At 43.2% G+C, this 24,819-nt stretch overlaps 1 protein-coding gene across 4 annotated transcripts in view; it reads right to left on the minus strand.

Annotated features, from left to right (window-relative positions):
* The window catches only part of sfi1 (SFI1 centrin binding protein), a 235,048-nt gene that overhangs the window by 28,432 nt on the left and 181,797 nt on the right, over positions 1–24,819 (minus strand). For all 4 annotated transcript variants that reach the window (XR_010977296.1, XR_010977297.1, XM_068055387.1 and 1 more), the window contains exons 24-28: positions 24,551–24,625; positions 20,355–20,429; positions 15,549–15,725; positions 13,276–13,565; positions 3,361–3,456 (exon numbers count right to left, since the gene is read on the minus strand). Coding sequence is in view for 2 of the 4 variants with exons in the window: in XM_068055387.1 (XP_067911488.1) it covers positions 3,361–3,456; positions 13,276–13,565; positions 15,549–15,725; positions 20,355–20,429; positions 24,551–24,625 (713 nt within the window). In the remaining 2 variants the exon portion in view is untranslated. The remainder of the gene's footprint in view (positions 1–3,360; positions 3,457–13,275; positions 13,566–15,548; positions 15,726–20,354; positions 20,430–24,550; positions 24,626–24,819) is intronic.

Raw genomic sequence — 24,819 nt, forward strand, 5'->3', positions numbered from 1 at the left:
TTCAGTATTTCAACATCAACCAGGAAATTACCCTCACAAAAAGCAACTGGAAGCAGCTGCCAATGCTGGAAATGAAACATATAATTAATCCACATCAACAAGAAATGCTGGAATCACTCAGCAAGTCTGGCAGCATCTGTGGAAAGAGAAGCAGAGTTAACGTTTCGGGTCAGTGACCCTTCTTCGGAACTGATGCTGCCAGACCTGCTGAGTGATTCCAGCATTTCTTGTTTTTGTTTCAGATTTCCAGCATCCGCAGTATTTTGCTTTTAATTAATCCACATCTGCTGGAATGCAACCAAGAGTCCACACCTGCCACAACAAGGGCTGAATTTTATGTGTCCACCACCGATTTCGTGGAGGGGGCGGGCTGTCTGTCCCCAGCAATGTATTTAGTTGGCTGTAAAGTGCTTTGGAGCATCCTGAGGTTGTCAAAGGCCCTATATAATTGTAAGTTTGTTTGTTCATTCTTTCAGATGTCTGAAGTAGGGCTTGCACCCACAACCTTCTGACTCAGAGATGACAAGGCAGGCACTAAGGTCAAAATTTATGACAAAAATGTGTATATAGTGCGGAGGTCATAGAGTGATCGCCTAAAGCAGGACAATGCACTCAGTGTTGGGAGAACAGGGAAGCATGTAGAATGGGTCTATTACAGCCTCTGGGCATGATCAAAACTGACCATGGGAAATAATCTGAACCACTGATATCAGATTTTTAAAATGGAAAATGGACAAAACCTGAGAAATAATTCCCAAAATGCAGGTAATTATCCCTGAAACCCATGTGATAAAAGCAGAATTTAAATTATTCAATCACTATAAACCAATGGCCTTAGAAATTGTCCTAATTCATGCAAACTGGCAGATCCCAGGTTTGATCCTCGGACTGCCCTGAGTTAGTTGATCTCAGCTGAGTCACTCAGTTGTTACAATTGGCCTCAGGGCCCCTGAGCTGGTGAAGGGAAATAAAATCAACCAGGATCCCATGTCTGTTCACTATCCATTGACTCCTGCTGGGAAGTACATGTGGTTATCAGGTGAGAACAGGATCTGGCTTGTTGATGATGCCCTCTGCAGTTAAATACCCTGCTGCCACTCACTGACTAGATTCATGTATGGAGCATTACCACATAATGAAGCTGTCATAAGGGCTTCCATCATCACTCAATAAGTCATACATATGTATTGTACACTTATGATTATACCTTTTTTATTACAACTGCAAGTCAAATCTAAGCCCTCAATCTAATACTGGCACCAGCTCAGGTTGAATTCCCACAGCTCACTGATGTAGTCGCACTTGCTGATTATGCAGGGTGATTATTCAGTTCGATCCACCCCATGTGGATTGACATTGCGGGAGGATGATGGAATGCTATTGTCTGTAGCAAGGCATGCAAGCTGGAAAACTGCTGCTGATGAATGGGTAGGGATATCAAAACAATCTCGCTCTGGAAGGCTCATATGAGGAATAAGAATGACAAACATCAAAGAGCACAATTATGCAGTCTCAGTCTCAAAACAAAGTCCATCAAATTAACAGTGCTCAGTCTAAATAAATGTTTTAAAACCCTTCATTGCATTGTGAGAGTGTCTTTTAAGCTCTTCTTAAGGTTCACACTACTATGAGAAAAGGGATCCTGCTCCACACTTATGACCCTCGCCATCAAAGCCTAAAATTGTTTTTTTTTTAAAATATGCTTTCATGGGATATGGGCATCGCTGGCAAGACCAGCATTTGTTGCCCTTGACAACTAAGTGGCTTGCTAGGCCATTTCAGAGGGCAGTTAAGAGTCAACCACATTGCTGTGGGTCTGGAGTCACATGGAGGCCAGGTCAGGTAAGGATGGGAATCTGAAATACAGAAAATAGAGTTAATTTGTTTCTCCCTTCACAGATGCTGCCTGACCTGCCCAGCATTTTCTGTTTTTACTGAATTTCTATTGCCTGCTTTGTGAGATGAACATTAATTGAAAATCTTTTAATTAAAGCCTCTATATCATCAATTAATGCTCCCATGGCCTTACTAATTAATTCTTTCTCAAACAGTGGTCAGTACAAACTTGACTCTCAATAGAGCTGTTGCTGAAATGAGAAGGAAGAAAGGGGAGGGGAGGAAGAGGGGAAAAGGAGAGAGAGAGGGCAATTGGGGAGACAGAGGGGGTAATTGGGGAGAGAGAGAGAGTGGGGGGGAATTTGGGAGAGAGAGTGGGGGGGAATTGGGGAGAGACAGAGAGGGGAATTGGGAGAGACAGCGGCCCAAGACGGTAAACCAGATTGGACAGCTGGTGTTTTGTCAGGAACAACCTCATTTCTGGGAGCCTTGTTCACAAAAACTCTCAGCACACCATAATAAATCAGCAAGGATAGTATGAGACTAGAGGCTTATAAAGATCTTGAGCTGTCCTTCACAAGTTGAAGAGAGACCATACAAGACACTCCATGATATACATATGAGTAGAATTAGGATTTGGCTTAATTTCACACGAATAAGGTTTTTGCTTTCTTTTAACGATAAATAGCTTGTAGAATAGTATTGTAGCTGGTCATAATGAAATGGTTACGTCGTTACTTCCCAGGATACTTCAGAGTTTGGATCACATTTAGAGAGTGTTTTGTCAGCATGGAGAGGGTCTTTTGTTGGTAACAACTGCATAATAAGGGAATTGAAATAAGAAACAGAACACAACAGTGATAGGAAGGGCGACAACAGGTTCAAGACGGTAAACAAGATTGGACAGCTGGTGCTTTGTCAGGAATAACCTCATTTCTGGGAGCCTAGTTCACAAAAATTCTCAGCACGCCATAATGAATCAGCAAGGATAGTATGTGAGACTAGAGGCCTATAAAGATCGCGCTGTCCTTCACAAGCTGTAGAGACAAGAATGATAGAATCACTACCCAGATAGTGAGATAATTGTTCATTCCTCTGAACGAGCACTGCTCAGACACCCAGCATGTTAAGGCTTGGTCAAACACAGTAAATGGTTTAGCTGTGACCATATTTAGTATCAGATCAAATTCTCTAACAAAGAGGGAATTACAGGAAGTGGAGAGGGAAAATGGAAGGGGGAAGTGGAAGAGGGGATGGAAAAGGGAGAACAGGAAGGGGTTGGAGGTAATAAAGGAAAAGGTCAGGGATGAGGGTATGGAGGGGTATGAGAATACAGAAGGAAAACAGGAGGGAAGGATGGAGAGATGGCAGATAGTGGAAAACATGTAGTATATGGAATTATTTTACTGTAGGTTCATGAGAGAGGCCCACAAGGAAGTCATTGCTCATGTTTATTCTTCTTGATGAATTAATGAGTTCCCTTTACCATGGAACAATCAATCAATCACAATGGGCTGTTCATACCTGTTGCTGATACTGTCCAGAAAATCCTTCTTTTGCAATGTTTCTAACAGGAACCCTGGTCTTCTTGGCTGTAATCTTGCCGGATGTGCAAGGTGTCTATTGATGAAATGGAGGACTGAATTAATCTTCAAAAAGAGATGGCTGCCATATTCTTTCCTCTATATAATTTGTAATTAAGTTCCTTCCTTCTGAACCTTTTCATGACACTGTAGTGCAGATTATTCACTGGACACTCTCAGCACATCTCAACTCTGTGCCAATGTTGTTCCTGGTCCACTTAATAAGGAATTTAAATAATGCCATTTACCCCATGGTGAGGCGCCCACACTTGCTGTACCACGTGGTGTTTCCCAACCATGTGCTGCCAATTGCCTGCCTGTTTTTAATTTCTGATCTTTGGCGAAGGCTTTTTAAAAGTTTGGCGAGGGCTTTTTAAAAGTTATTTTTCTCCTTCCTTGTCTATAGTTCCTCGCCCACAATATCGGATTGGGAGAGAGGGCAACCTACGCCTAGACTTGCACCAGTATCAATCTAAACTTGCCTCTAGGTGTGCAGAACAAATGTGCAGCACATGCACACATAGGACTTTACGAGTGTGCTGATAGAAACGTTGGTAAGGTAGTGAGTAGATGATTACAAAACTACAGTGCTGACTCCTGGATTTATAACCTGGTAGAACAGAACATTCATCCAAGTCCTGATGGTATCACTCCACAGAATGAACTCTTTTGGTATCCTGTCTGATACTCTTCTAAGAGTTCAGAAGCAGGAAAAGGTCATTAGGCCCACCAAACCCACCAACCCTTTCACCATGTCCCTTGATCCTTTCATTCTCCAGAAACATATCTAGTAGTATCTTGAACCCAGTTATAGTGTCTGCTTCATTAACATTTCCTGGTAACTGATTGCACAGCTCTACTAGCCTTTGGGAAAAAATGTTCCACCAAACTTCATGTCATACTTCTCTGTCTTCAGTATATGAACCTACATTGCAGTGAATGTTTCCGAATCAACTTCATCAATCCATGTAACAATTTGGTAAACATGTAACTACTCTTGTGATGCTAAACTTGAAAGAATGATCATGGTTAACCTTTCTTATTCCAGTTAATAGCTAATACATCTCTAGGGGTCCCCTCTCATTTGAGCATAAGGAAAAAAGGAAATAGTAGTAGGCCATTCGGCTCCTCGAACCTGCTCTGCCATTCAATAAGATCATGGCTGATTTAATCTTGGCCTCATCTCCACTTTCCTCCCTGTTCCCCAAAACTCTGGATTCCCCTATAGTTCAAAAATCTGTCTATCCCAGCCTTTAATATATTCAATGACTGAGTCTCCACAGATCTCTGGGTAGAGAATTCCAAAGATTCACGACCCTCTGACAGAAGAAATTCCTTCTCATCTCAGTCTTAAATGGGAGACCTCTTATTTTGAAACGATGCCGCCTAGTTCTAGATTCCTCCATGATGGGAAACATCCTCTCAACATCTTCCCTGTTAAGCTCCCTCAGAATCTTATGCTTCAGTAAGATCACCTATCATTTTTCTAAACTCCAATGAGTAGAACAAAGAACAAAGAAAATTACAGCACAGGAACAGGCCCTTCGGCCCTCCAAGCCTGCGCCGATCCAGATCCTCTATCTAAACATGTCGCCTATTTTCTAAGGGTCTGCATCTCTTTGCTTCCTGCCCATTCATGTATCTGTCTAGATACATGTTAAAAGACGCTATCGTGCCCGCGTCTACCACCTCCGCTGGCAACGCGTTCCAGGCACCCACCACCCTCTGCGTAAAGAACTTTTCACGCATATCCCCCCTAAACTTTTCCCCTCTCACTTTGAACTCGTGACCCCTAGTAATTGAATCCCCCACTCTGGGAAAAAGCTTCTTGCTATCCACCCTGTCTATACCTCTCATGATTTTGTACACCTCAATCAGGTCCCCCCTCAACCTCCGTCTTTCTAATGAAAATAATCCTAATCTACTCAACCTCTCTTCATTGCTAGCGCCCTCCATACCAGGCAACATCCTGGTGAACCTCCTCTGCACCCTCTCCAAAGCATCCACATCCTTTTGGTAATGTGGCGACCAGAACTGCACGCAGTATTCCAAATGTGGCCGAACCAAAGTCTTATACAACTGTAACATGACCTGCCAACCCTTGTACTCAATACCCCGTCCGATGAAGGAAAGCATGCCGTATGCCTTCTTGACCACTCTATTGACCTGCGTTGCCACCTTCAGGGAACAATGGACCTGAACACCCAAATCTCTCTGCACATCAGTTTTCCCCAGGACTTTTCCATTTACTGTATAATTCACTCTTGAATTGGATCTTCCAAAATGCATCACCTTGCATTTGCCCTGATTGAACTCCATCTGCCATTTCTCTGCCCAACTCTCCAATCTATTTATATTCTGCTGTATTCTCTGACAGTCCCCTTCACTATCTGCTACTCCACCAATCTTAGTGTCGTCTGCAAACTTGCTAATCAGACCACCTATACTTTCCTCCAAATCACTTATGTATATCACAAACAACAGTGGTCCCAGCACGGATCCCTCTGGAACACCACTGGTCACACGTCTCCATTTTGAGAAACTCCCTTCCACTGCTACTCTGTCTCCTGTTGCCCAGCCAGTTCTTTATCCATCTAGCTAGTATACCCTGGACCCCATGCGACTTCACTTTCACCACCAGCCTACCATGGGGAACTTTATCAAACGCCTTACTGAAGTCCATGTATATGACATCGACAGCCCTTCCCTCATCAATCAACTTTGTCACTTCCTCAAAGAATTCTATTAAGTTGGTAAGACATGACCTTCCCTGCACAAAACCGTGTTGCCTATCACTGATAAGCCCATTTTCTTCCAAATGGAAATAGATCCTATCCCTCAGTATCTTCTCCAGCATCTTCCCTACCACTGACGTCAGGCTCACCGGTCTATAATTACCTGGATTATCCCTGCTACCCTTCTTAAACAAGGGGACAACATTAGCAATTCTCCAGTCCTCCGGGACCTCACCCGTGTTTAAGGATGCTGCAAAGATATCTGTTAAGGCCCCAGCTATTTCCTCTCTCGCTTCCCTCAGTAATCTGGGATAGATCCCATCCGGACCTGGGGACTTGTCCACCTTAATGCCTTTTAGAATACCCAACACTTCCTCCCTCCTTATGCCGACTTGACCTAGAGTAATCAAACATCTATCCCTAACCTCAACATCCGTCATGTCCCTCTCCTCGGTGAATACCAATGCAAAGTACTCATTTAGAATCTCACCCATTTTCTCTGACTCCACGCATAACTTTCCTCCTTTGTCCTTGAGTGGGCCAATCCTTTCTCCAGTTACCCTCTTGCTCCTTATATATGAATAAAAGGCTTTGGGATTTTCCTTAACCCTGTTTGCTAAAGATATTTCATGACCCCTTTTAGCCCTCTTAATTCCTCGTTTCAGACAGGTCCTACATTCCCGATATTCTTTCAAAGCTTCGTCTTTCTTCAGCCTCCTAGACCTTATGTCTGCTTCCTTTTTCCTCTTAGCTAGTCTCACAATTTCACCTGTCATCCATAGTTCCCTAATCTTGCCATTTCTATCCCTCATTTTCACAGGAACATGTCTCTCCTGCACGCTAATCAACCTTTCTTTAAAAGCCTCCCACATATCAAATGTGGATTTACCTTCAAACAACTGCTCCCAATCTACATTCCCCAGCTCCTGCCGAATTTTGGTATAGTTGGCCTTCCCCCAATTTAGCACTCTTCCTTTGGGACCACTCTCGTCTTTGTCCATGAGTATTCTAAAACTTACGGAATTGTGATCACTATTCCCAAAGTAGTCCCCTACTGAAACTTCAACCACCTGGCCGGGCTCATTCCCCAACACCAGGTCCAGTATGGCCCCTTCCCGAGTTGGACTATTTACATACTGCTCGAGAAAACCCTCCTGGATGCTCCTTACAAATTCTGCTCCGTCTGGACCTCTGACACTAAGTGAATCCCAGTCAATGTTGGGAAAATTAAAATCTCCTATCACCACCACCCTGTTGCTCCTACATCTTTCCATAATCTGTTTACATATTTGTACCTCTATCTCACGCTCGCTGTTGGGAGGCCTGTAGTACAGCCCCAACATTGTTACCGCACCCTTCCTATTTCTGAGTTCTGCCCATATTGCCTCACTGCTTGAGACCTCAAAAGTGCACTCCTTCAGCACAGCTGTGATATCCTCTTTGACCAGTACTGCAACTCCTCCACCCCTTTTACCTCCCTCTCTATCCCGCCGGAAGCATCGATATCCTGGGATATTTAATTGCCAATCATGCCCTTCCCTCAACCAAGTCTCAGTAATAGCAATAACATCATACTCCCAGGTACTAATCCAGGCCCTAAGTTCATCTGCCTTACCTACTACACTTCTTGCATTAAAACAAATGCACCTCAGACCACCAGTCCCTTTGCGTTCATCATCTGCTCCCTGTCTACTCTTTTCCTTAGTCACGCTGACTTCATTATCTAGTTCCTTACAGGCTTTAGTTACTACCTCCTTACTGTCCACTGACATCCTCATTTGGTTCCCATCCCCCGCCACATTAGTTTAAACCCTCCCCAACAGCGTTAGCAAAAGCACCCCCAAGGACATTGGTTCCAGTCCGGCCCAGGTGTAGACCGTCCAATTTGTAATAGTCCCACCTCCCCCAGAACCGGTCCCAATGTCCCAAAAATCTGAACCCCTCCCTCCTGCACCATCTCTCAAGCCACGCATTCATCCTGACTATTCTTTCATTTCTACTCTGACTATCACGTGGCACTGGTAGCAATCCTTACAGACCCAACTCTTTCCTCATAAGACAACCCCTTCATCCCAGGAATCAGCTGACTGAACCTCCTCTGAACTGCCTCCAATGCAAGTTTGTCCCTCCTTAAATAAGGAGTCCAAAACTGTACGCAGTACTCTAGGTGTGTGGTCCCACCAACACCCTTTACAGTTGTAGCAAGACTTCTCTACTTTTAAACTCTATTCCCCTTGCAATAAAGGCCAACATTCCATTTGTCTTCCTTATTACTTGCTGTACCTGCATGCTAACTTTTTGTGTTTCATATACGAGGACACCCAGATCCGTCTGTACTGCAGTATTCTGCAGTCTCTCTCCATTTAAATAATCTGCTTTCCAATTAGTCCTGCCAAAGTGGATAACCTCACATTTTCCCACATTATACTCCATCAGCCAAATTTTTACACTCTCACTTAACCTATCTCTCTCCCTTTGCAGACTCTTTATGTCCTCCTCACAACTTGCTTTCCCAACTACCTTTGGATCATCAGCAAATTTGGCTACAATGCACACGATCCCTTCATCCAAGGCACTAATATAGACTGTAAATAGTTGAGGTCCCAGCACTGATTGCTGTGGCACCCACTAGTTACAGTTGCTTTCAAGGCTGAAGAATATGAATTTTTCCATTCCTCATTACTAAGCTCTCTGACCAGGAATTAACCTCTGTTCCCTAGCCACCAACGCCATCCCTTTCCCTGGCAACTACCTGAGGCTGAACCAGATTTGGACCCAGAGATGAGCTTCCGACCACATATCCATTCCTAAAACCACCTATTTCCACCTCAACAACAATGCCTGCTCCGCCACTGCCTCAGATTCATCTGCTGCTCGAACCCTCATTCATGCCATTGTTATCTCTGGACTTGACTATTCCAATGCACCCCTGGCCAACCTCCCACATTCTACCCTCTGTAAACATTAGGTCATCCAAAGCTCTACTACCCATGTCCTAACTCGCACCAAGTCCCATTCACCCATCACCCCTATGTTCGCTGACCTACATTGACTCCTGCTTAAACGACACATCGATTTTAACATTCTCATGCTTGTTTTCAAATCCCTCCATGGCTTCGCCCTCCCTATGTCTGTAACCTCCTCCATCCCCATAACCCTCCGAGATATCTGTGCTTTTCCAATTCTGGCCTCTCGGTCTCCGATTTCAATTGCTCCACCATTGGCAGCCGTGCCTTCAGTTGCTGAGGCCCTAAGCTCTTGAATTTCCTATGACTCTCCACTTCTCTAGCTTGCTTTCTGCCTTTAAGACACTCCTTAAAACCTAGCTCCTTGACCAAGCTTTTGGTCATTTGACCTAATAATTCCTTATGTGACTCGGAGTCAAATTTTCTTTGATGGTCCTCCTGTGAAGCACCTTAGAATGTTTTACTAAGTTAAAGGTGCTATACAAATATAGGTTGTTGTTGTGAATCTCTTCTGCACCACTTTGAGTAGAGATGCATTAAAATAGATTGGCAAACGTCTGGCTGGTAGATAATGTATATTAATGCACGGACAGGTATCTGGTCAGCAGCAGTTACCAGTGGAGTCCCCCAATGTTCAATTAGGGCTGCTGTCGTCATTTTTATAAAGAAGGAATTGTGTCCAAGTTTGCAAACAGTACCAAATTGGAACCAGTGGCAAATTATGTCAAGTCATGCAACATTTACTACATTAACTATTTTTAGTTCACTCTCAGTCTCAACTCCATTTGCATCTTTAAGGGATTTCAATTCTCTTGTGATACACATCTTGTTAAAATAATTGAAGAATTTTACTGCATTTGGCTCCACAGCTAATTCAATGCTAGCTCCCTCTTTACCTCATTTTTCATTCTTTTTGAAGATTCCGACATATTTCACAGTGATCTCCCTCAACTTTCACTCTATAGGCCTGAGTTTAATTTTCTTACTTATTGGACTTTTTATTGTCTGGTTAATCCTGTTGGGGACAAATCAGACAATCTGCGTTTACAATTCCTTGATACATACTTAGCCTGCATTCTCAGTTTATGGAATCATAAAATTTTACAGACAGGAGGCCATTCGTCTCATTGTGCCTACGCTTGCTCTTTGGTAGAGTTATCCAATCAATCCCACTCCCCTGCTCTTTATAGCCCTGTAAATTTTTTCCCTTCAAAAATGTTTCCAACTCTATTTTGAAAGTTGGTACAGAATCTGCTGCATCACCCTTTCAGCAGTGCATTCCTCATGTCACCTCTGGTTCTTTTGCGAAATAACTTATATCTGTGTCTTTTTGTCACCAACCTTTCTGCCTATGGAAACAGTTTCTGCTTATTTACTCCATCAAAACCTTGAATACCTCTACAAATCTTCCTCTAACCATCTCTGCTCTAAAGAAAACAACTCCAGTTTCTCCACATAACTGAAGTCCCTCATTTCTGGTACCATTCTAGTAAAACTCCTTGGCACCCTCTCTAAGGCTTTGACATCCTTCCTAAAGTGTGGCACCCAGAATTGAACACAGGCTGGATTTCACAGCACCCCCGACATCAAGGGTCGTGGCGGGGGTGGGGGCAGAAAATGCCTCCCAAAGAGGCCCAGCGTGATATTGCCAGTGGTGGTGAGGCCTCGTGGCAGCCCCTCTGCCATTCATCGATGGGACCAAAATCTTATGTTAATTTATTAAAATAAATGCATTAATTACTTACCTGCCCCGATATTGGTGCCAGTGGCCGGCACTTCTGCGCCTTTGGATACCTGTCTGGGAATCTGAGGCGGGACACTGGTGGGGAGGGGGGAGCACGTAAGTTTCTCAGTGCGGGGGCGCGGGCGAGGCATCAGAGTAATTTGAATGGCGTAGGGGATGGCGGGAAGGGTTAATGATTAAAGTTTGTGAATTATGGGGGCGGGGGAAGGTCAGGTGCAAAAAGTAATTATCTTTGCATTGCGGGGGGAAGAGGGCAAGGAATTAGATCTATGGTTGTTGGGGAAGGGGGTGGGAGAGGGGCTAGATCAATTAATTTAATTTTTTAAAACCCATATCCCTTTAAACATTTAAATGTAATGATAGAGCAGGGAGCCCTTTAAAAATGGCGTTGGCGCCTTGACACCATTGCCAGGGTGGACCGCCCACGTCATCGGGGCGGGGTGGGGGTCTGACCCGGCCATTTAAATGAGCTGCCGCATTCAATATCACGACTGCTCTGCGAAGCCCAACCCGCCATTGTTTACGGCCGCCACCGTACAACATAAATTTCAGCCCAATATTTCAGCTGAGGCCTAACAAGTGTTTTATGGTTTAGCATAACTTCCTTGCTTTTGCACTTCATTCTTCTTTGCATAAAGTCAAAAACTTTTCAGAGAACAGCCTTCTCAACTTGTCCTGCCACCTTCAAAGATTTGTGTACATACACCCCAAGGTCTCGCTGTTCCTGTACCTTCTTGAAAATTGTACCATTTAGTTTATATTGGCTCCCTTTATTCTTCCTACCAAAACATGCCACTTCACACTTCTCTGCATTAAATTTCACTTTCCATGTGTCTGCCCGTTTCACCAGTCTGTTTGTGTCCTCCTGAAGTCTGTTACTATCCCCCTCAGAGTTTACTACATTTCCTAGTTTTGTAGCATCTGCAAACTTTGAAATTATGCCCTATATACCCAAGTCCAGGTTATCCAGGCATATCAAGAAGGGCAGTAGTTCCAATATCAACCTCTGGGACCATTACTGCATACCTTCGTCAAGTCTGAAGAACAACTGATAACCACAACTCTTACTTCTGTCCCTTAGCCAATTTTGTGCCCATGCTGCCACTGTCCCTTTAATCCCATGGGCTTTGATTTTGCTAACAAGTCTACTGTGTGGTAATTTATCCAACACCTTTTGAAAGTCCATATACACATTGTCAACTGCACTACCCCCATAAACCCTCTGTTATTTCATCGAAGAATTCAACAAGTTAGTTAAACACTATTTGCCTTCGACAAATCCTTGTTGACTTTCATTTATTAGCCATACTTTTCCAAACACCAATTAATTTTAACCTGGATTATTGTCACTAAATCACCGACGTTGAGCTGACTGGCCTGTAGTTGCTGGGTTTATCCCTCTCGCCTCTTTTGAACAGGGGTGTAACATATGCAGTCTTCCAGTCCTCTGGCACCACCCCATATCTAAGGAAGATTGGAAGGTTATGGCCACAGCCTCTGCAATTTTCACCCCACTTCCCTCACCAACCAATGATACATTCCATTCAGATTAGCTGACTTTTCTACTTGGAGGACAACCAAACTTTTCAGTACCTCCTCTTGACTTTTATCCTATCCATTACATGGGAAGAATCCTTTTCTTTAATGAAGACGGATGCAAAGTACTCCTTTAGTACCTCAGCCATGCCCTCTGCCTCCACAAGAATATCTCCATTTTGATCCCTATTTGGCCCGAACCTTCCTTTGACTACCCTTTTACTATTTATATGTTTTTGAAGTTGTATGTCATTCAATGTATTTCATTTGTCCTCTTGTCTCCCCTATCCATTAATTTGTTTTAAACTGTGCCCTCATTCTCTTAAATTTGTTGCTTATAAAGTTGTATCCCCTACCTGGGTATTAATTTAAATCTTACCCCACTATCCTATATACCCTCTCAGCAAGAACTTGTGTCCCGAATTGGTTTAACTGAAACATACTAGAATATCTAATCAAAATCATCTCAAATGTTCACCTCTGTATTCTTTCACATGTATTAATATATATCATATATTAGGCGACTGGAACTAAACATAGTATGCTAGATGGGGTTTGCACAATACAACCTCACTGATAATCTTTCATACATGATGCTGCTACATCAGGGCTATGTGACCTCCTCACTTCCCAAAACAGTTTGAATCCATTTTTTCTAGATTGGCAAAGCGATGTTAGAATAGTTTTTCAAAAGTAATTATATCAGTTTGTGAGAAGTCTATCTCTGTAACCTTTAGGTTTCTCTACACACTCTCAACTCATGGCCATTTCACCTCAGTAGCAATATCCCACAGTACCACGAGTGAAAGTCGCTGTGTCAATTTTAGAGTCAACGGCCATATCACACACAGATAAAATGTAATTAGTTCACTTACAAATTGGTGAAATCCATGTCTCCACCAGCCAGAATTGTTGGGAAGCCATCATATCTGATTGAATTTGGTGCAGCCTTTGAAACCCTTTTCCTAGATTCACTCTTCAAGATCCCAGTTTTCGTACTGGTATCTTTCTCTTTACAAACCTCAGCAATTGGAAGCTTGAAAGCCACATTTTTTTTGCACATCACAGCAGCGGACTTGTGCTTCGACCTCTCTTTCTTGCAGAGCGCTCTTTGCTTCCAGATCATAGCACAGCGATAGACAACCTGATGGAGGCTGTAAGCAGTCTGAGGAGACAGATTTAAAGAGCGATGAAGGCAGAATTAAGCAGTACATTATAAATAATAGATTGCTCAATCTTAAGAGTATCCACTTTGCGCTTGGTGAGCTTTAACAATAGAACAAAATTCACATAGTTCCAGGCAACTTTACTGGGAACAAGATACCAACTATTTCAGCTCACAATAGTGACTACTTCCTGTTGGCATCTGTAGTGTTATGTCTGGTCCCCTACCAACAGCCATCTGATTAGGTTGTATAACTCCAGAATATCATCCAAGCTGAGAGGAATACACCAAATCTTGCTGGAAAATTAACGCGCGTTAACAAAGCACACCTTTATTAATGCACAAATTGGCCAGCAAATTCAGGGGATGAAAAGACAAACTGTGAGTTGCAAATCTCCAGAACTTGGTCACTCTGCACAAATTGCATCTTGCCCTTAGCCCTCCATTATTTTTCAGAACTGCTGGATTTGCACATAAATTATCCATTAAACACACTGTAGAAAGTTAAGGCTGATGATTAAGAGCGCAAGAACCTCTTTAACAACATGTTAATTGTTAATGTAATAATAATCAACCTTTCTGGTCCAGAAAAAGAACAACTTAAACTGTTCAATCTCATTCCTGTTCTGCATGTAGGAAATGCTTCTTCAAGATTTAAAAAAAAATTCAAATGTGAATTCTCTCATTTTTTTCTCCTTGGTCTTTTCTTTCTCTCTCTTAATCAAATCTTTCTTTACCTCTCTTTATTTCTCCACAGATAATTGTTGGCCAGGACATGAGCACAACTCAGTGTATCTCAAATCCCTGAACTGGTTGGCCAATTTGTGCGATAATAACGACATGCATCATTAGCGCACCATTACTTTTCTAGCAAAATTCGGTCCATTCTTCCCACTCCACAGACATGACCTCAAAAATCTACACTGACAAGCCAAAGCAGGACACAGAATTACACAGAGTATATCGCACAGAAACTGAGGGAGTGCTGCATTGTCAAAGGTGCTGTCTTTTGGATGAGATGTTAAATCGAAGCTTCAGCTTCCCTCTCAGGTGGGCGGTAAAGATCCAATATCACGATTTGAAGAACAAGGGAGCTATTACCAGTGTTCAGGCCAATATTTATCCCTCAACCAACATCACTGAAAAACTGATACTCTGGTCACTATTGCACTATTACACTGTTGTCTTAATGTGTGAAAATTGGCTGGCATGTTTCCTAGATTATAACAGTGACTACTCTTCAAAAATTATTTCATTGTCTGTAAAACACTTTGGGATGTTCTAAGGTCATGAAAGGGTCTATATAAATGGAAGATTTTCTTTCTCTTCTTGCACCTTACTTGGCACTAATTCATCCTCCTTTTCAGTCATTTCTGCTTCATTCTCAATTCTTAAACCTCACTGATTAAGGAGAATGCACAGTCTGAAGTCCCAGATGTCCCCTTGCCATGTCATTGTCAGCTCAGACGTTCAGCTAGTTTTGGGACAAAAATGTTTCAAGCTGAAGGGTGTAGGAAAAAGTCCAACTAATGGTGTAAGCACAAAATGCCAACAAGATTTGGCCCATTATATATTGTGCTGTGATGGTCTCAAATGATGTTCTTATGCACCTGGCTCCACTTTCTTTGCTGTTGTGCTTGAAGGGGCCCCTTGGAGACCTTGACTACATAGCTCTCTGTCTATTGTTACAAGTGCAGCAGAGAGTTAAAAGGATGCGGGGAGAGAAGTTTTCTGAGACTGGGGCCAAATGCAGGAAGTTTCAAAAATGACCCATACTTGACCTGGGAGTGCTTGATGATGACAAGTGCCAGAGATGAGAAAATATTACAGTCTTTTTTTTTTGAAGATGCAACAGTTATACCAGATCAAGAAACAGTACCAGCATTTGCAAAATGGCATTGCTTAAAAATGTCAAAAGTTCAGAGAGATTTCCTGATGATGACTCTGAGAATTTGGAGAAAGCACTATTTCAGACATACTTACCTTCATCTGATGCTCAGCTGCAATTTGGCTGCGAAACTGCATCATATCAGAGGTGCAGTGAAGAATTGTAGCCACTCCCATCCTTAACAGGTGACTGCGATAGCTTTCGACTGCTGTTGCAATCCGTACCTTTTTCCTCTGCCGCTCCCGTATGTACATAAACCAGGCATCGAACACCTGAAAACGAAACAGGATGGAGGACTTGATGCCTGAATGACAGGAAGAGCACTACTTGAACTTCTTCATTTCAGATATGAAATATACTCTGGGGGACATCCGCCCACGTGCTGACAGTTAGTATGGAAGATAAAAGCTCTGCAATGGCAGTACTTGATTACTCGTATTGGAGATTTCCAGCAAATGACAGGAATGCTGTCCATGTGAAATGTCATGAATTGCTATAGCACTGTTTTATTCCAATCTTTCACTCGAGAGCCTCATGTCTCAATCAGATAAGTTTACAGATATTACTCCTACTCACTGCTTTCTGTCTTTCAGCCAGCTAGTTATCCATTCTGCTAATTGTGCCCCGACTCTGAATATTTCAACCTTATTTATAAATCTATTATGTGGTATCTAATCAAAGGCCTTTTAGAAATCTAAATATATTACAGCTACTGCATTACCCTTGTCTACGTTCTCTGTTTCCACTTTAAATAATTAAATGAGGTTGGTCAAGCAAGACTTTCCCTTTTGCTCTGGTATATGGGAGCTATCGGACACCAATGTGATCCAAGGAAACCACATCTGCAGTAAGTGTCTGTGGCTCAAGGAGCATCAGCTCAGAGTTGATGAGCTGCAGGCTGAGCTACAGACAGAGATGCACCATGGAGGGGAAAAGTTACCTGGACACTTTGTTCTGGAAGGCAGTCGCACCGCTTAGGCTAGGGTCTTATGATTTGGTCAGTGGTCAGGGACGGGAGCTGTGTCTGCGAATGAGGCAGGTAAGGGGATCAAGAAGGCAGAGGTGGAGCAGCCTCAGCTCTTGCAATTGTCCAACAGGTTCAAGGTTCTTGCAGCTTGTATGGCTGAGAGCGGGGGCTGCAGAGTGGATGAGCAAACTGACCATGGCACTGTGGTGCAGGAAGCCATTCAAATGGGGGGAGTAAATAGGAATGTAGTGTAGTAGTGGACAGCATAGTCAGGGGGATAGACACAGTTCTCTGCAGCCAGGAGCGTGAGTCCAGAAGGCTGTGTTGCCTCCGCGGTACCGGGGTTCGGGACATCTGTTTGGGGCTGGAGAGGAACTTGCAGTGGGAGGGGGAGGATCAAGTCATCGTGGTCCACATGGGTACCAACGACACAGGTAGGACTAGGACAGAGGTTCTGCTTAGGGATTATGAGAAACTAGGGGCTAAATTAAAAAGCAGAACCACAAAGGTAATAATCTCTGGATTACTACCTGAGTCACAAGTAAAGTGATAGGGTAAATAAGATTAGAGATTAGAAAGTTAAGTGCATGGCTCAAAGACTGGTGTGGGAGAAATGGGTTTCGATTCATGGGGCATTGGCACCAATGCTGGGCAAAGAGGGAGCTGTACCATTGGGACAGTCTTCACCTCAACTGTGCTGGGACCAGTGTTCTGGAGAGTCGCATAATTACGGCAAGAGGGCACTAAGGCTTTAAACTAAATAGTGGGGGTGGTGGGAAGGGATCAAGTGAGGGGCGATGTGGTAAATGTGGCAATAGTGCAGGATTAGGAGTAGGATGCACCATCCATGGCTAACTAAAGAAAGTTAAAGATAGTATCAAATCGAAAGAAAAAGTGTATAATTCTGCAAAGATTAATGGTAGATCAGAAGATTGACAGAATTTAAAAACAGCAAAGAATGCCTTAAAAAAAGGGGAGAAATTAGAGTATGACAGAAAGCTAGCTGAAAATTGAAATCAAATAATAAGAGTTTCTACAAGTATTTACAAAGGAAAAGAGTAACTCATGAGAGTGTTGGTCTTCAAGAGAGAGTATCTGGGGAATATTTTTTAAAATTTAGTCTTTCATGAGATGTGGGCATTGCTGGCAAGGCCAGCATTTGTTGCCCATCTCTAATTGCCTTTGAGAAAGTGGCAGTGAGCTGCCTTATTGAACTGCTGCAGTCCATCTGGTGCAGGTACACCCACAGTGCTGTTAGGGAGGGAGTTCCAGGATTTTGATCCAGTAATAGTGAAGAAATGGCGATATATCTCCAAGTCAGGATGGTATGCGACTTGGAGGGGAACATGGGTAATAAGGAAATGGTGGAAGCATTGAACAAGATTTTGTGTTGGTCTTCACTGTAGAAGACACAAAGAAAATCTCAAAGACATTTGAAAAACAAAGGAGGGAAGAATTTAAAACAATCAATCAATCACCAGGAAAAAGGTATTGGGAAAACTATTAGAGCCAAAGGCTGACAAGTTCCCCAGGACTTGATGGCTCGCATCCTAGGGTCTTAAAAGATACGGCTGCAGAGATAGTAGATACGCTAGTTGTGATCTTCCTAAATTCCCTAGATTCTGGAAAGGTCCCAGCAGTTTGTAAAATAGCTAATGTAACACCTCTATTCAAGAAAGGAGACAGACAGAAAGCAGGAAACTATAGGCCAGTTAGCCTAACATCTGTCATAGGGAAAATACTAGAATTCATTATTAAGGAAGTTATCGTAGAAGATTTAGAAAATCATAATGCGATTAGGCAGAGTCAACATGGTTTTGTGAAAAGGAAATCGTGTTTGACTAATTTATTAGAGTACTTTGAGGAAGTAACAAAGAATGTGGACAACGGGGAACCTGTAGATGTGGTGTACTTGGATTTCCAAAAGGCATTCGATAAGCTGCCACATCAAATGTTATTAGACAAAATAAAAGTTCATGGTGTAGGAGATATAATATTAGCATAAATAGAAGACTGGTTAGCTATCAGTAAGCAGACAGTAGGGATATATGGGTCATTTTCAGGTTGGCAGGATGTGACTAGTGGAGTGCCACAGGGATCAGTGCTGGGGCCTCAACTATTTAGAATCTACATCAATGACCTGGATGAAGGGACCAAATGTATGGCAGCTAAATTTGCAGATGACACAAAGATAAGTAGGAAGGTAAGCTGTGAAGAGGACATAAAGAGTCTACAAAGGGATATCGATAGGCAAGTGGGCAAAAATTTGGCACATGGAGTATAATGTTGGAAAATGTGAACTTCTCCACTTTGGCAGGAAGAATAGAGAAGCAAAATATTATTCAAATGGAGAGAAACTGCAGAATTCTGCAGTACAGAGGGATCTGGATGTCCTGGTACATAAATCACAAAAAGTTAGTAAGCAGGTACAGCAAGTGATTAGGAAGGTAAATTATTGCAAGGGGAATAGAATATAAAAGTAGGAATGTTTTGCTACAGCTGTACAGGGCCTTGGTGAGACGACATCTGGAGTACTGTGGACAGTTTTGGTCTCCTTACTTAAGAAAGGATACAGTTGCATTAGAAGCAGTTCAGAGAAGGTTCACTCAACTTATTCCTGCGATGAAGGGGTTATCTTATGAGGAAAGGTTGAACAGGTTGGGCCTATACATATTGGAGTTTAGAAGAATGAGAGAGGTGATCTTAATGAAACATATAAGGTCCTGAGGGGACCTGACAAAGTGGATACGAGAAGGATGTTTCCTCTTATGGGCAAGACTAGAGCTAGGGGACACAGTTTAAAAGTAAAGGAGAAGGAGATGAGGAGAATATTTTTCTCTCAGAGGATCGTTAGTATGTGGAATTCACTTCCTCAGAGAGCAAAAGAGGTTGGGTCATTGAATATATTCAAAGCTGCATTAGAAAGATTCTTGATAAAGGGAGTCAAAGGTTATGGTGGGGGGGGGGGGGGCAGGGGGGAGGCAGACTGGAAAGTGGAGTTGAGGCCACATTCAGATCAGCCGTGGTCTTATCAAATGGCATAAAAGGCCTACTCCTGCTCCGAATATGTATGAAATCCATGTTGACTCTTGATTATAATATTTTTGGTTTCTGGATGTTTCTGTTTCTCCTTTAGTAGGATTCCATTATTGTCCGGCGATTGATGTTAAGCTATTGCAACAGTCAATTTACAAATTACTTGCAGCAAATGAGGAGCACAATTTCCTAATTTTTTATACTCAAGGTTGATTTGTTGTGTTTTCACTCGGTTTCAGCAGATGTAATTCATAATGATAGCTGTGCAGATCTTTCTGCGAATGAATCTGTACAATACGAATCAATTAGCAGGAGTCAAAGAAAATGACTAATTACATTGTCCTTGCAATAATAACCCTTTCACATTTCACAAGCAGCTATATTGCCACTAACTGGTACAATAGATGTTACATAGTGTTTACAGCACAGAAACAAGGTCACTTGGCCCAAACAGGTCCATGCTGCTGTTTACAATTCACATGAGCCTCCTCCCATCCTTTGTCTATCCCCATCCACATTTCCTTCTATTCTTTTCTCTCTTTATCTAGCTTCCACTTAAATGCAGCTATGCTGGTTACCTCAACTACTCATTGAGGTAGTGATTTCTACATTCTAACCATTCTCTGGGTTTTTCCAGTGTTGAAGTAAGTACAGCTTTCCCAAATCAGCAGAAGGTAAAAAACTGGGAACCGACCAAGACATGGAAGTCACAAATGACAGGCCATTGGAGCATCATTGAAGGCCAGGTAGAAAGCCATGATGGTAGACTTGTGTCGTCACTTGCCAAATGCACTTACCTTCTAATTGTAGCACATGTTTCAAATGTGACAGAGAAAATTAGACTGATGTTGGTGAAACTTTAGATGGAATTGAAAGTTTAGCGCATTCTGTCCTTTACCTTTCCCTGAAGTGAGAGAGACCAGTTCCATAAAGCTATTGCTGTCTGTTTTTCCTCCTGATGTTTCTCCAACAGCTGCAGACAAAATTAAGTAAATCAAATGAGACTGTAAGAACTACACAGAATTGCTGTGTGAAAAAAAGCTATAAATACACATGTAAATCAACGGCAGTCTCCATTCTACTGTGCTCTGGCTACTCTCCCTGTAAAAACATCCATCTCTGGGAGTGGAGGGGAGGAAAGAGCAAGATGTTTATCAAAGAGGCAATTTTTCCACAGTTTATCTGAGAGCAGTAACTCCCCAGATACAAAGAACAGTACAGCACAGGAACAGGCCATTCGGCCCTCCAAGCCTGCACCGATCTTGATGCCTGCCTAAACTAAAACCTTCTGCACTTCCGGGGTCCATATCCCTCTATTCCCATCCTATTCATGTATTTGTCAAGATGTCTCTTAAACGTCGCTATCGTACCTGCTTCCACCACCTCCCCCGGCAGCAAGTTCCAGGCACTCACCACCCTCTGTGTAAAGAACTTGCCTCGTACATCCCCTCCAAACTTTGCCCCTCGCAACTTAAATCTATGCCGCCTAGTAACTGACTCTTTCACTCTGGGAAAAAGCTTCTGACTATCCACTCTGTCCATGCCGCTCATAACTTTGTAACCCTCTATCTATAACGACCTCCGTCGTTCCAGTGAAAACAATCTGACTTTATCCAACCTCTCCTCAAAGCTAATGCCCTCCAGACCAGGCAACATCCTGGTAAACCTCTTCCGTACCCTCTCCAAAGCCTCCACGTCCTTCTGGTAGTGTGGTGACCAGAATTGCACGCAATATTCTAAGTGTGGCCTAACTAAAGTTCTGTACAGCTGCAGCATGACTTGCCAATTTTTATACTCTATGCCCCGACCGATGAAGGCAAGCATGCCCTATGCCTTCTTGACTACCTTATCCACCTGCGTTGCCACTTTCAGTGACCTGTGGACCTGTACGCCCAGATCTCTCTGCCTGTCAATACTCCTAAGGGTTCTGCCATTTACTGTATACTTCCCACCTGCATTAGATCATCCAAAATGCATTACCTCACATTTGTCCGGATTAAACTCCATCTGCCATTTCTCCGCCCAAGTCTCCAACCGACCTATATCCTGCTGTATCCTCTGACAATCCTCATCACTATCCGCAACTCCACCAACCTTTGTGTCATCCGCAAACTTACTAATCAGACCAGCTACATTTTCCTCCAAATCATTTATATATACTACAAACAGCAAAGGTCCCAGCACTGATCCCCGCGGAACACCACTAGTCACATCCCTCCATTCAGAAAAGCACCCTTCCACTGCTACCCTCTGTCTTCTATGACAGAGCCAGTTCTGTATCCATCTTGCCAGCTCACCTCTGATCCCGTGTGACTTCACCTTTTGTACCAGTCTGCCATGAGGGACCTTGTCAAAGGCTTTACTGAAGTCCATATAGATAACATTCACTGCCCTTCCTTCATCAATCATCTTTGTCACTTCCTCAAAAAACTCAATCAAATTAGTGAGTCAGGACCCCCCCTTCACAAAACCATGCTGCCTCTCGCTAATAAGTTCGTTTGTTTCCAAATGGGAGTAAATCCTGTCCCGAAGAATCCTCTCTAATAATTTCCCTACCACTGACGTAAGGCTCACCGGCCTATAATTTCCTGTATTATCCTTGCTACCCTTCTTAAACAAAGGAACAACATTGGCTATTCTCCAGTCCTCTGGGACCTCACCTGTAGCCAATGAGGATGCAAAGATTTCTGTCAAGGCCCCAGCAATTTCTTCCCTTGCCTCACTCAGTATTCTGGGGTAGATCCCATCAGGCCCTGGGGACTTATCTACTTTAATGCTTTGCAAGACACCCAACACCTCCTCCTTTTTGATAATGAGATGACTGAGACTATCTACACTCCCTTCCCTAGGCTCATCATCCACCAAGTCCTTCTCTTTGGTGAATACTGATGCAAAGTACTCATTTAGTACCTCACCCATTTCCTCTGGCTCCACACATAGATTCCCTTCTCTGTCCTTGAGTGGGCCAACCCTTTCCCTAGTTACCCTCTTGCTCTTTATATACTTATAAAAAGCCTTGGAATTTTCCTTAATCCTGTTTGCCCATGACTTTTCATGACCCCTTTTAGCCCTCCTGACTCCTTGCTTAAGTTCCTTCCTACTGTCTTTATATTCCTCAAGGGATTCGTCTGTTCCTAGCCTTCCAGTCCTTACGAATGCTTCCTTTTTCTTTTTGACTAGGCTCACAATATCCCGCGTTATCCAAGGTTCCCGAAACTTGCCAAACTTATCCTTCTTCCTCACAGAAACGTGCTGGTCCTGGATTCTAATCAACTGACGTTTGAAAGACTCCCACATGTCAGATGTTGATTTACCCTCAAACAGCCGCCCCCAATCTAAATTCTTCAGTTCCTGCCTAATATTGTGATAATTAGCCTTCCCCCAATTTAGCACCTTCACCTGAGGACTACTCTTATCCTTATCCACAAGTACCTTAAAACTTAAGGAATTATGGTCACTGTTCCCGAAATTCTCCCCTACTGAAACTTCGACCACCTGGCCGGGCTCATTCCCCAATACCAGGTCCAGTACGGCCCCATCCCTAGTTAGACTATCTACATATTGTTTCAAGAAGCCCTCCTGGATGCTCCTTACAAATTCTGCCCCATCCAAGCCCCTAGCACTAAGTGAGTCCCAGTCAATATAAGGGAAGTTAAAATCACCCACCACGACAACCATGCTACCTTTACATCCTTCCAAAATCTGTCTACATATCTGCTCCTCTACCTCCTGCTGGCTGTTGGGAGGCCTGTAGAAAACCCCAACATCGTGACTGCACCCTTCCTATTCCTGAACTCTACCCATATTGCCTTGCTGCACGACCCCTCCGAGGTGTCCTCCCGCAGTACAGCTGTGATATTCTCCTTAACCAGTAATGCAACTCCCCCACCCCTTTTACATCCCCCTCTATCCCGCCTGAAGCTTCTAAATCCTGGAACATTTAGCTGCCAATCCTGTCCTTCCTTCAACCAAGTCTCTGTAATAGCAACAACATCATAGTTCCAAGTACTAATCCAAGCTCTAAGTTCATCTGCCTTACCCATTATACTTCTTGGATTGAAACAAATGCACTTCAGACCACCAGTCCCGCTGCGCTCCACAACATCTCCCTGCCTGCTCTTCCTCTTAGTCTTACTGGCCTTATTTACTAGTTCCCCCTCATTTATTTCACTTGCTGTCCTACTGCTCAGGTTCCCACCTCCCTGCCACACTAGTTTAAAACCTCCCGAGTGACGCTAGCAAACCTCGCAGCCAGGATATTTGTGCCCCTCCAGTTTCGATGCAACCCGTCCTTCTTGTACAGGTCCCATCTGTCCCTGAAGAGATCCCAATGGTCCAGATATCTGAAACCCTCTCTTCGACACCAGTCGTTCAGCCACGTGTTTAGCTGCACTATCTTCCTATTTCTAGCCTCACTGGCACGTGGTACAGGGAGTAATCCCGAGATTACAATCCTAGAGGTCCTGTCTTTTAACTTTCTACCTAATTCCCTAAACTCCCCCTACAGGACCTCGTCACTCTTCCTGCCTATGTCATTGGTACCGATGTGTACCACAACGTCTGGCTGTTCACCCTCCCTCATCAAATGTCCATTCTTTCTGTGCATGTCTTGGCAAGTGTTGGCAAGCTATTCAAACCAACTGGGCAGACAGAACATGCAGCCAAATTCATTTTTTTTTTCCTTTCCTCTTGTTCATACTTGCAGACCTAAACCGAGATTAGATCAAGAGCTGGAACTATGGCTAATTTTTTTCCTGTTCACACAGAATGTTCCTCTAGAATCAGTGTAGACTGAATCATAAAGGGAAGCTTCCATAAAAATAGCAGCAGCACCTAGGTGTACCCATGAACTAATCTTTCCAACAGAATCGACAGTAATTGTGGAGAATCTGTGGCCGAGTGGCCCCAACCATAGCAGTTAAACGTTGACAGAATGGAGACAGGGACGGAGCAAAACGGGAAAACTCAGGATCATCTGAACTTTTGGAGCAGTTTGGTGTGTTACTGCATTGGAAACTACTGCCTAAATTAAACTCAGACAAACTTAAGGGATGGATGGAATCTGTGCATTTTTAGTATTCTATTACTTCTTACTTTTACTTTCCAGTCTGTGAAGTAGCGTCTACAAAGTCGCTGTGCTTGAAACCACTCTCCCTGTCGCTGTAACAACTGGAACACAATAAAGAGCAAAAGTTTGTATCTGTTTCTTTTACAATACAGGCAACCACAATGAAAATAGCTTATCATAGGGTAAAAACATAGGAAAGATTCCTCCCTTCTGTCCTTAGTAAAGTATAGCTGCACAGATGCAGGTAACTCTCAAGTGGCCACTCTTCATGTATAAATCCACATAATGCCAGCAA

The sequence above is a fragment of the Heterodontus francisci genome, chromosome 23 (assembly GCF_036365525.1).
Source record: "Heterodontus francisci isolate sHetFra1 chromosome 23, sHetFra1.hap1, whole genome shotgun sequence".
NCBI classification, from domain to species: domain Eukaryota; kingdom Metazoa; phylum Chordata; class Chondrichthyes; order Heterodontiformes; family Heterodontidae; genus Heterodontus; species Heterodontus francisci.